Source organism: Pleurodeles waltl, chromosome 8 (genome assembly GCF_031143425.1).
Source record: "Pleurodeles waltl isolate 20211129_DDA chromosome 8, aPleWal1.hap1.20221129, whole genome shotgun sequence".
NCBI classification, from domain to species: domain Eukaryota; kingdom Metazoa; phylum Chordata; class Amphibia; order Caudata; family Salamandridae; genus Pleurodeles; species Pleurodeles waltl.
In genome coordinates this window covers 1,130,618,815-1,130,631,932 of record NC_090447.1, presented here as the reverse complement: position 1 = coordinate 1,130,631,932, position 13,118 = coordinate 1,130,618,815, and the positions used below count along the sequence as shown (strand labels likewise).

The following is a 13,118-nucleotide window of genomic DNA, read 5'->3' as shown; positions in this document are numbered from 1 at the left end:
AATTGAAGCCTGGCTATAGGCCGTCTGGCCTATGGATGTTTCTAATTCAACTATACTTGACCCCCTCTTTGCTGGATTCCCCAACCATGCGAAAAGTGAGCTCTCGCCAGGAAAGGTTTATAGTCATAACAGCTGAGCCTTTCAACCCCTGTTGCTACTCATTCTTGAGCATCCATGACTGATGTTTGGAGTTCTGGTTCTCCAGGGTGTTTCTGCTCTATCGCCCTCAGCTCACGTTCTGCTTTCTCAATGTCCTGTATTATTGTATGTCTGATACCCTTGGCTGTGGAAATGCATCTCTCCCTTATTATTGCCTTAAAGGCGTCCCATTCCAGGAGTCGTGAGTCTGTGGAACCCTCATTGTTGCTAAAGTAGGTAGTTATGTCTGCAGCGATGGCTTTTCTAAAGACCTGGTCTTGAGTTGTTATGTGGGCACTGGGGGTTTAGGGGGTGGAGGGAGGGTACCCATTGAAGTCCTAATAATAAAGGATTATGATACAAGATCGTTCTGCTCGAATATTCTGTCAAGCATGTCAACTCATGAATGTCTGGGGAACACAGGAATGTATCCAACCTTACATGTGGGTCATATAACAGGGCGTAGAAGGAATAATCTCGGTCTCTTGGGGGCTGAGTTTGCTAGGAGTCCATCAGCCCTCATTCCTGTTGCCATTCCCGAAATGCCTTAGTGGTTCACCTAATCGGGGATTCCTGCAGGGTGAGGTGCGATCTATCTAGGGTCGTGTCAGATACACAGTTAAAGTCCCCATGCAGTAGTACAGATCCCATAAAGTGGGAGGTCAGGTGTTCTGAAAGGGTCCTGATTAGCATTAGGACCATAAAGACTCCCTATCGCTATTTCTCACCCATCTAGCCTTCCTGTGATCATGCCATTCCTCCCCAAGGGATATATTACAGATTTAATGTGTTGAAAAGGTACTCCTGGCTTGATCCAGATAAGGGCCCCCTTTGGTAAGCAGAATACGTAGTACAATAAACCTGTCTTCTCCATTTACGCTGAAGTGCTCTCCCCTCTGTGGCATCTAGATGCGTCTTTTGTAACAGGACTATATGAATCCCTCGTCTAGTGAGGTGTGAGAATACCTAATGACGTTTACTCATCGAATGCATCCCCCTAATATTCCATGTGAGTATTTTAAGAGTTAGGGGATCCGCCATTGAGTATATGAGTGGTGGCGCTTTCTCTTCTGCGATCGGGGTGGTCAGCTGTGGCTCAGTTTGGGCTGCCGCTCCATCCAGTCCCAGGCCTCCTGGGGTGTAACAAAGAACTGTATTACCGTGGGTGTTACCAGTCTGAGTCGTGCGGGAAACTGCATTGAGTATATTATTCCTGCCTCTCTCAATCGTCTCTTTGCGGCAGTAAACGCGGCCCTCTGGCGCTGTACTTCCCTGGAAAAGTTTGGGAATATGGAAACCCTATTGTTCTCCACTACCAGGTTGCCGCCCGTCTGAGCACGCTGTAAAATGTGGTCCCTGTCCTTGAAGTGGAGCAACCTCGCCACCTCAGGCCTGGGGGGGTGCCTGGGGCGTGCTGTTGAGTTGGTACCCTATGTGCCAACTCCAGGGCAAAAAAGGGAGAGTGCCCCTCTGGGGTTACTTCCTTTTTAATCCATTCCTCCAGGTAGTGCATCTTGTTGGAGCCCTCAACTTTCTCGGGGAGTCCACCACTCTAATGTTGCGGCGTGCTCTGTTTTCCGCATCTATTTCGAAGTACGCACAGTCGATATTCCACAGAGTCCATTCTTTCACCTATTGCCACCACCGTACGTATCGTCTCAGAGATTTCCCTTTCATTCTCAGTGACTCTTTCTGATGAGCGCCTGTGGTTGTCTCTCAAAGCCCCAGATCAATACTAAGCGTGTTGATTTTGACATTTGGGGCCTCTCTTGATGCCGCTATAGCTTGCAATAAATCTTGAAGTATAGGGCATTGTCTCAGACTCGGCTAACGTTTGCCCTGACTTCCTGCTAGCTGGCCCCAGGTGCTAGAATCCCCCACTGCCCCCCCAATTCTCCATCTCTATTTTTTTAGAGCTTTACCCATGGCATAGTCTTGTGGGGCAGACCATGTATATTATTCTCCTACTGCTCTCTGTTCCGTCCAGTACCTTGTGGGAGTGCCCTCGTTAAGGATTCTGTGCACATCTCCGTGAACCTCTTCCCTTCTGTGACCCGCTTGTGGCTATTCAGGCTTCAGATGTCATTTGCACCTTGCTCGCCTTGGGATCTGGCGCTTTCACAGTATTCTGTATACCAATGATTGGTTTCTCCAGGTTCCTCACTACAATTCCTGCAACAGGGTAGCTCTCCCTGCTACAGGTATGACGCAACATGGATAGGGCTCCACATTTTCCAGCCATTCATATTTTCATAGGGGTCCCCAGGGTCACCCCAGGCCTCTGCTTCTGCTAACCTTCTCCATCTGTCTATTGGGATATAGCTGCTTCTATTCACACCATTGAGCGTGAAGTCTGAGTTTGTTGCTGCAGTGTTCTCACTCCAAAATGTACCAGCCGGGTCCCACCTCTCACTCAGGTGTTCACGTTTGCTGGCTGGGGCCTTACCCGCCGCGTCCCCGATCCGTGTCCCCTCCATGCGTTGCAAATGCCGCTCTCCTCTCCCACCTCTTTAATCTCTGGCTGCCCACTCAGTCTTGTGCCGCCTGTGGTTTCAGGGCCCCCTGCTAGCATACTCATCGTCCTGGGCTTCACTGAGGCCTGGTCAGCTCAGTGCTCCACCTTGCCGGCCTGTGCTGTCTGTTCCCTGCTGAGTGCTCACTTTGGGGTCTCTCTTGATTCACGCTCGGGGCAGGCCAGTGGCAGATGTTCTCTGTAGAAGGCTCCTGTCTCCCAGTTCTGTGACAAGGGGTGGCTCGTGGCCCGACAGGATCTCAGCGTGCAGAGGGCTCAGTGACAGTCTATGCAGGTGGTAGTAGGGGCTGGCAGGGGACTGCGCCTGCCAACTCGGCCCTGTGTGGTGCTGGCCGTACGCTCCACTGGCGCTCTTTCACCTCCACTCAGCTGCTGCCCCAGCCACACACTCCAAACTCATTTGTGTACCAGGTCCCCAGCTCCTTACCGTCGTCGGTCACCGCTGTTGTCCTCTGGTGCGCTCCGATGTGGTCCAGACCCCATGGGCTGTCTCTGCTTTTTGGCACGTCTCCTCCACACTCTGTTCCTGCTTTTTTTAACTGCCGGCCGCTCACAGTCACACGCAGCTGGCGTTTTCAGGGTCCCCCAGTCAGCAGGCTCGTCGTCTGGGGCCTGGTCAGTTCAATGCTCCTCCTCGCCGGCCGGGCCTTTATCTGCACTCTGCGGAGTGCTTACCTCTGGACCTCAACTGGTGCAGGCCGCCTCAGCTCCTCACTGCCTCTCGGCGCCAGCGTTGCCTCCCGTTGCACTCCGGCCTACGTGGCATGCTTCCGCTGTCCGGATCGTCCCCTCCTCTCTCCAGGTTCCGCCACGGGTGGCTGCCGGAGTAGTCTTGAGCATGGCTGCCATCTTGGATCGCCTCTATCTCACCAGTGGAGTTTGTTTCTGCTCTTTCGACGCGCTTACCAGGGTCTGCTCTTCGTCTTGGGGGACCCACGTGTTGTCTGTAGCACGTACCCGGCAGTTCTTCGAAGGCCTCGACAGCAGGATAAGGGTCGGGTGGTGCCCAGCTCACCGGACCTCACCGCACTACTCCATGTGCTTCAAAGCCACGCCCATGCATCTCTTTGTTGTTCACTGTTTTTGTTTAAACTGTCCAGAAGTGGAGTTTGTCTTGTTGGTATGTACCTTAGAGACGTTGATAAGGTGGACTAAGTGCCAGGAGAGAAATGGGAGTGACAGTTTGTGTTTATGGAGGGATGATAATGGACACATCTAAAGTAAATAATGTCATATCTTCTCTGTTTTACTGTTAGATATGTAAAATAACAAGATTGACCTTACGGGCTTATTACAAGATATATTCTCAACTAAATATAGTCTCCCAATGAAACCTCATTAAACGTGTGGGTCCAAGTATACTGCCAGCAATTTTCAGTAACTTGCTCAGTACAGAGGAGGCAGAGACATGGCAGACTTTCAGAAAAGAAGACCCGTTTAGATGTTTTTTTTTTTTTTTTTTAAACCTTTGGGAAGAAAGGAAGGTGATGTGCAGTTTTGATAATCCTTGTATTTTTTTATTTTGCTTTGTGGCAATGCTATCTGTTATTAGTCCACGAGGGGAAATCATTTTACTGCGTAAATGAATTCCATTTAGGTTCACTGTGTGCAAATGTATTTTGTATGGATATCCTGCGAATCTGACATGGATCTGACCATCCAACATTGGACACCTTCCCTTTTTCTTTTTTTTTTTTTTAAAGTGACTTCAGAAAATAAGTTTATAAAATGTAGGGTTACGTATTTATGTTTTTGATCTTTTAACTACTTAAATGTTCATAGAGTGGATAAAACAGTAATGGATGTTGGGTCCAGCAGAGAATTACTCACAATTTCTCCATAGTTAATTACAGTTTTTAGCATCAAGAGTAGTGCAGAATGATGCCATCACAGGGTATGAATACTTTTTTGCCTGGGTTACCAGGAGATGAAAGTTCCAATCCTGAAGCCTTCAGTTGATGTAGTTGGGTTAGTCTGTGAAAATCACTCAATTTCTGTAACTCAGTATTTCAATCTGCAAAAATATTTCATTTTGAAAGTTAATTTTTGCTAACCGTTAGATCTAGAGGAAGTGTTAGGTTCCAACAAACATTTACTACATTCTTTTCCACTGAAAGCTAGTAACTAGAAACATCAGGTGATTCTAAATGTTTTTTTCCACACATAAATTATTCATCCCTCAGTGTAGGAAGCCCTGGCTTTGGAAAACCAAAACAAATTGTTTGTATTCACAGCTCAGCGCTCTGGTGAGACTTCCGACAGGAGAGGACTACAGCTTGAAGCGTGTTCTTCTTCATCCCATCGTTCCCGAACAGAGCACATTTAAAGTGCTTTCAACAAAGGTGAGATGCTTGTTCAGAGAATTGTAGTTTTGTAACATAGATGTTTTACTTATTTACATATTAGTTTAGTATTTAGATTTGGGACCTCCATTGGGCTGCGCTTCACATTGCTCCGGTCTGTTCAGATCTCTAGTGTGTCTCTGCTTTAACCCCCTTGTTGCTGACTTTGTTTTCCTCTGCCTTCGACTTCTCTTTTTCCTTACGCTGCTACCTCCTGTACTACACTGTCACCCTCCTTTTACCAGTGTGGAACTCTATTTCCTATCTACGATGTTTGTGAAGCTCAGCTGAGGTTTTAGCAGATCACATCTTTTTTATTTGTGAAAAATAACTTTGATGTTATTTGATTCCTCTCCGGTATCGTATGCTTGCCTTATTTCTGCTTTTAAGCCCCCTTATAAAAGTGTATTTCCTTATGTGTTCTTTGACATTGAAGGCATCACATACATTTCTTACTGCATAATGACTGCTTATTATTTGGTTTAAATGCATACAGTGTAACAATATTTTCTTATGGATTGATTCTAGTTCATACGTTTTATTTATTAAGTGAAATATTTAGAGAAAAGCACAACCGTTTGAGATGAATGTTGAAGGGGATTCACCCACGTCTATTAACACCCTACCCTAGAGATCACAGGAATAATTTTACTCAAAATGTTGAAAATATTATATAAAGTCTGTTTGAGAAATTGAGGAGAGTAGCTTCATTCCAGAAGCATTCTGGCAAGGACGGGTTCCTTTTTAGGCTGTGTTGTAATCTATCTGTGGGCTTTTAACCACACCCACCGCACGCCCATCACTATCACTCTTTCATGGGTTGTCTTTCAGAAATACTTTATCATCAGTAAATGCTTTGTTTTTACCTCCTTGGCCATCGACCCTGTTACATGGATAACTGCACGATTGCCGATATATTTGACTGCGAGTGAACTTCTTTTTCTTTTTGTCTCTCCTTCACACACTTTGAATCGGCTTGCTTATGTCAACTGCTTTACTTTCATCTTCAATTACTGTGACAAGAAAAGTCCGGGTAGGATTTTACAACGCTAATAGCTCTAACTTGAGCAAACGCAAGACCCATTGCATTGCATTGCACTGCACTGCTTCTCCTGAGAATAGATTAAAATAAACCGACTGACACTGCCCTTGGCTACAAGTCGGATGCAGACTGGAGAAATATGAATACAGTGCACAGGTACTCTTGTATTTTATTTAGTAAGCTCCTGTTTTTGGAAAGATTTTGAAGCATACGTAGACTTTAGCTAAGACTAGGGAAGAAGGGAATTAATTACATCCAATAATGTTTTCAATAATGCTGCCGATATTGCCTTCATTTTACTCACCATAATGTTTATATCTGCAAGTATGCTTTTTCATGTATTCTGCACTAAAACCATTCTTTAATATTTTAATTATGCTTTTTAAAATTATAGACTGAATTTCTTATGTATGTGCATCTTTCATGGAATGGTGTTTCAGTAATCCACTAAAACATAATACATTCCTGACAGCCTCTGACTGTCCCAACACATGCTATCTCCAAGTAGGTTGTGGGAGATACGTGTCACAGTGTGCCCTGTTTCTCCTTAAGCTGGTAGGTTAGTGCAAATCTGTGCTTGCCTTGGGGCCAAGGAGAATCTACGGCTGTGGCTACAAAGGAACTTAAAGAAACGGCTGTATCATTTTCAATGTAATGCACTCTACTTAAAGTATTAGTTTAGTCACTACTTCTTAAGTGATTGTTTTCATTGCTCCACCACTATTGTCAGGCTTCCAGGTCTGAATTTGACTGACCATTCCCATCTCCTTTTGCAGTGTGACAACACTTGATATTCCTGAGCGCCCTGGAGCTAACCCTGTTTGTAGTGCGCAGCTCCTTAAATATTGTACACCTTTTGGTTACTGTTGCACAATCCACCTTACATGTTGGAATATCCAGCAGTACCCTTCTGTAAATGAAGTGAAAGAACATTCACTTCCCGTTTGTTTGTTGTTCAACTCAACTTCGCATGCCCCCGCCTTTTCATCTGATGAACCCTTATTAATAGTCACAAGCACTGAATCGTCCCACCCTTGTGTGGAATCCTGGATAATTTTCTAAAATAAATACATATATATGTGCAACACTTTTCAGTAGAAAAAAGTCTAATAAGGCTAAATTGGTAAAAAAATTTTTTTTTAAAAAGAACATTTAATTAAAAAAAAAAAAAAAATGATTACCATTAGAAATAGTAACTTGAAATATCTTTTACAAACCTCATTTAAAAGGTTCAGAAAGGAAAGCAGGGCAAATCAGAAGTCAGACTAGAAAACGTTCAGTGTACCTCTAAGGAATCCCACTCCTCTGGTGTTCCCTCATGCCCTGCCAGTGACAATTTTATCAAGCTAATTTTTCTATCTCTTGAGAACAGGCCCTGTAACGCCCAGCTCAACCTTATTGTTGTCTTGTTCACTTAAGAAACATTGCCAAACTTTGTTATTCTGTTTCACTCTGTTAGACATTAGGAGTGTTTTTTTAATTTCTTTTCCTGGCAAAAACTTTTCTTATTTTTTCTCAAAATGTCATTTCTGGGAGAGGAATAAGGCCTAATGTTCCTTCCACTGTTAGATGTCTGCCAAGTGATCCTCTTCCTGATGTTCTGTCAAATTATCATCTTCCTGATGAATGCTGTAACTGTGAGAAGATGTCCAGGTCAGCTGTAAAAAACAGGCAGAAGATCATCCTGCAAGGACTACAGGAGCATCAGAGCAGATGCCTGGGATCCTCTTCAGAGAGATGAGAAGTGATCATTGCTTCTTCTTGTGCATCCAAATACTCCTAGCTAGGTAGGTCTAAAAAGAGACATAGACTGAAGTAAAGGTGTCATTCCTGTTAAACATCGAGGACAGACACAGTTGCCAAATGCTCTCATTCAAAGACAGGATCGCCTTAAGCCTTCCTTCTTCATTATCATTGGAATACTGGAATACTGTTTAACATCAGAAGACTGGTCGAAGAATTGGTAGATGTTGAACATTACCATTTTCACCACTGTTGAAACTTCACTTAATGTCAAGGCTGTTGATGTCAAGCAGTTTTTTTTTTTTTTTTTTTGAATGGGTGAGACAGCTAAAAAGGAGAAGGCTTCCTAAGACATCGGATTCAGAGCTCTCAAGCTTTTGGCTACCCTTTCTCCTAAAGGACATACATGTCCACATCTTTCACCATTCCTGACTGGCTTCTCCCTATCCAGTTCTAGTGACAATAGCAAATTCGCCACCTCAGCGAAAAAAAAAAACCTCCACCTACATCTGTTCTATTAGACATCATAAGACAGGATCTCCATAGAGAATTTGCTCCAGGCATTCACGTTAGTGACATTCCAGACGTTCAAGATGAAGATCAAGATCTAGGTTTGCGTTTTGCACTCACTGTTTAGTCTTCCTTTTTTGTGTCTGAGAGATTGCTCCCCTATCATAATAGATTTCTTAATCCAGTCTTATAACTTGTAAACAAAGCTATTGTAAGAGGAGCATCAAAATTAAGCATTCTGATATCTAGTCCACCTACATCAACTGTAATGTTCGAGATGTTGCACTACAGATCTGCCTTTGGTCATCTTTTGCCATCAGTGTCTGGACTAATGGAATAGGCAGAGCAGTTAATTATTGATTTTTTTTTTTCAAATGTATTGGTAATAAACTCCTTACTTGGCCAGATCTGGTTCTGAAAAAATATAAACCTCAAAGGCAGGATCGCTTCTACTTACGACCAAATGCTCAATCAGGCTCTGTGATTGTGTCAGCTGCCACATAATACCCCTTCAAAATACCTTAATCTACTGTTCCTCCAGAAAATCAAAGTAAGCAAATGGATTCAGTGGGCAAAGTGATGTATGGTACCTTGTTGATTGCAGTAAAGGTGACTAATTTTGTGGGATTACTATGGAGGTCCAGCGCTGTCTTTAGGATTCACTGCAATGATTCCTGGAGAAACGGGCCAAATAAGAAAGACAAAAGTTTCTTAAAGTCTTAAATGAGGATATTCTGATGTCTAGTGAGGTTATAATTGCAATTACGGAGTCATGATCAGGTGGCCCTAGGAGACTGCCATGGATTAGCTCCAAGGCACAGATGGTGGCTGTGTTTGACTGACTTGAAGCCTTAGGCTCAGCAGCGCATTATGAATGTCCCATTCTCAGGAAGTACTGTGTTCGAGTCGTCTGTAGATGTTGACATTCTCTGGATGAAGCTGGAGATGGAAACATTGAAGACAGGAGCCCTGTAGAAAAGGAGGATTTCAAGAAACACGAGCACAGACACTGTTGCACCAAGAGGATTCAGACTCCTCAGTGGCTACAACAGTGCCACCACAGCAGCAGAGACAGTCTTACCATTGTTGACACACAAACATAATTCATTTCAAGGGATTTGAGTCATGGGAAAGGGAGAATTCCTGTTGTTTTATATTCAGCCAATAACATTAAGAATAAGGTTGAGACACTAATTTCAGTTATGTTCACTTATTTCATAAAATAAAAATTACAGTAAGCAAGTTAGTTGATCATCAGAGGAATTAGCATAATCGAATCATAAGCAGAGACATAAGTTAGCCCTTTTTAAATGTCAAGCAAACTGACAAAGTCTGTTTCATTCAGAATCTAAGTAGAGCTCTATGGCCAAACCTCACTGCTCTGAAGCTCAAAGTGAAATGCATAAAAGAAAGCCCACAGGTTTCCTAACACGACATTATGTAAATGTTCGGGCACTGAAATGTTACTTGCCACAGCACCAATCACATTATTATTTTTAAGAAATACCTACTTTGATTGGCTAACAGTGCATGTAATTTGTCACTGGTGAAGCTGAAGAAACATTATTTGTTACCTGCAAGTTGCAATTGAATTAAAATGATTTTCTAATACCTGCCAATTGCTTTGTCATAATTTAATTCCCTAAACTTTGCTTGTTTAAAGCAATGCCTGTGGAACTAATTTAAACACCAAGCAGATGTAATACTTGACCTAAAGTTTCCATTCCGAACATATGAAATCTATCTAGATAATAGAATAATACAGATGCGATTTCAAATTATAACTGGTCTATCTTAGCCCCTGTTTCATTCACGTCATACACACGCTTCCGTCTTTTTCTTTTCCTGATTCTAGCACTAGGCTGTATTTGTGAATTCTTGATCAGTCTCTTCTTTCAAATCAAATTCTTTCTTCTGAATTTCTCAACAGTCTCTCTTTCCGTTATTTTCTAAAACGTGCTTCACTTAAGTCATCTTACATACATACACCTTTATGCTAGTACTGCCATTGTTAGTACTATGGAACAATAAAGCACTTTTGGTATTTTTAGTTGCTTTCAGATTTCTAATTTCAAGCAAGTGATCTACTGATTTGTCAAGGTCTACATTAGTTTCTTCTAAATAATTATGATGTTTAATCAAACGTGAGAAAATAATAGAACAAGAAAGGCCATTTGGCAATGGAAACTGAACAAAAGTCAAATCTTCATTTGGATAAATGAGGACTAATGTAATGCTCCATACAAATTTGTTACTTCTCTATAATTCAACAGATCTATATAAGCGATTTCTTCAAATCTTGTATCAAAACTATTATTGCATTCTAATGTATGATTTTTAGCAACATTCGAACACTGAACTATTAATAGTTTTCGAGACCCCCCAACTAGGGGATTGTGTATATAATAACAACCCAATTAGGACAGCCAAAATAAAAACAAAAAAAATTCATTGCAAAGCCGTGCCAAGTTCTTATTTTCTTGAAGGCATCTTCTTTGACTCTTTAAAACAGTCTTTTCAGAATCAATTTGATCCTCAAAATCAAAAATTGCAAAAAGTAATCAAATGTAGTTTAAAAATAATCCAGAAGTAATTAAAGCTAGTTTAAAATTTCAGATGTAATTTTAATTGATTAATTTTGATACAATACAGTTTGTGAAAAATTCAGATCGACAGTTAACTCCATCAGGAAACATTCAGCATTTCTTCATTTCATAGTCTCTTGTACTCCTTCATTGTGGCTCTTGGGAACCTTAACACAAAAGTCAAAGACAGCTCAAATGTCTTTTTCATCTGGTTTAATCTTTTTTTTTTTTTTTTTTTTTTAGTAACGCCCCCATTCAGGAGCTGTGTACTTCTTGTTTGACACTCTCTCTTGTAGATCTTCTTGTTGCAACACTTATTGCTGCAGCTCTGGATGATTCTTCAGCATTTTCAAACTGTTCATCAGCATTTTCTCCACCTGATGCTTTACCTAATTTCTCACTGCTCTTTTCAGGACTCTTTTGTATCAATTCCCTTTTTTTTTTTTTTTTACTCAAGTCTGATTGGTTTATTCTTTATTTGCTTGAAAATGTTGAAGTTTTGAAGTTTGCCTTTCTCTATTCCTTTTTCTTCTTTATTTTCTCTCCTCTACAGATCCATGTATCAAACTTGATGTTGGCCAAATGGTTCAGCAGCTTGTGTCACTGTTCATCAGCAGCACCTACTTTCTTTATATGAGATAGACGGGTCCAGTACATCAAACCTCCACACTTCACAGCCTTATTTGTCACCAGGATAACTTGATGAGGTTCTTGCCATCTTGACTGAAGGCACAACTTCCTTACATGCTTCTTCACAAGGACCCAGCCTCCAGATCATGGCCCTGTTCAGAAACTGCAGAAGGTGTTGCTAGTTGCACCTTATGAGAGAGAGAGAGCGTACTGTATCATCCATTACTTCTCGATGCCTCATTCCAGTAGGCTTTTGAGGGCTACATCTCATACTTAGTAACACCACTGTAAGGGCATCTGGATATTTCAGAGATGTTGAAGCACATACTTTCACCAGCTTATTTTTCACAATACCACTGCACCTTTGAACAACTCCTGATGCTTCTGGATAACCACTATAATGGAAACTCTGGTCTGTTTTCAGTGTAACAAACACAACTCTAATTATTGAAGTGTGTCCACTTATTTGACTCCTTTGCAGTTGGCATTCCAAATCTAGGGATCAGTTCCCTCAAAAATAGTTTCGAAACTGCTAATGCATCACACCTCCTTGTTGAGTATGCATCACTCAACTTTGAAAGGAAGCAAATAATAACTAAAATCTCAAGTTGTGGCATGTCTACAAACTCAATCTGCGGTCTTGTAAACAATCATCTACGTTTCCTACATGACTTCATTTTTACAACTATTTTCTTTCCCAAGTTATTTTTCTGACAAACTTATATATCTAACAGAAATCTTATGCAGTCGTTCTGAAATGAGAATTAAACCAATGAGTTTTAAAATGCCTCATCATCCCATCATGTTCCACATGGGTAGGTCCATTAAAAAGTCCCCCCGCCCCACTTCCGGTACCAATGAATCTGGCAAGACAAACCTCAATCATCACATTTCCAAAATTCATCTTTGTTGTGCGTGCATCCTTCTTTTTTCCACTTTTTCTTTTCCTCATCTGTTATTTCTTTGTGCAGACCTATCAGCTCCTCTGTTTGTATTGACCTACAGATAAGTACTTGTCTTGATCTCCGATTGTACATCTATCTTCATTGACACTGTGGTGCCAGTCGTTGTATAATACTTCATGCCCAAGTGCTACACATTTCACCACTGCAGTTGTCAATGACAGCTCCAAAGCAATTAAGAAAACAAACATTTGTGGACCATTTTATATTTGGAGTACCAGAGGTCATGAAACCATGTTGTGACCAAAGTCATGAACACCAGCAGAAAAATATTAACTACCAGTATAGATTGTAATACTTAATTAATTGGCTATGCAACAAGTTCATGTAATGACAATCTATTCAGCCACTTGTGCCCAGGTTTCATTGCACAAGTAAGATTCCTCAACAATGTTAGTCAGTGTGCAAACTGCATATGCTTCTCATAATTTGCAGTTTAAATCTCTCAAGTGTGAGTTCTCCACAAATAAACCATCCTGTCACATTCACACAATCCTGTTATCCATATCATGTACACAATCTCAATTTTGGAAATTTATATTTAAATTTATAAAGCTTATTATGCCATAGGTGTCAAAGAGCTACCAACTGAAAAGAAGCTACCAAAAGAGGATGCAATTACGAAAGGGAGAA

The 13,118-nt window shown here is 41.6% G+C and overlaps 1 protein-coding gene across 1 annotated transcript in view; it reads left to right on the top strand.

Annotated features, from left to right (window-relative positions):
* SUGT1 (SGT1 homolog, MIS12 kinetochore complex assembly cochaperone) overlaps nt 1-13,118 on the top strand; it is a 187,136-nt gene that overhangs the window by 56,297 nt on the left and 117,721 nt on the right. Inside the window, exon 5 of the mRNA XM_069205320.1 lies at nt 4,906-5,013. Within this exon, the coding sequence (XP_069061421.1) occupies nt 4,906-5,013 (108 nt within the window). The remainder of the gene's footprint in view (nt 1-4,905; nt 5,014-13,118) is intronic.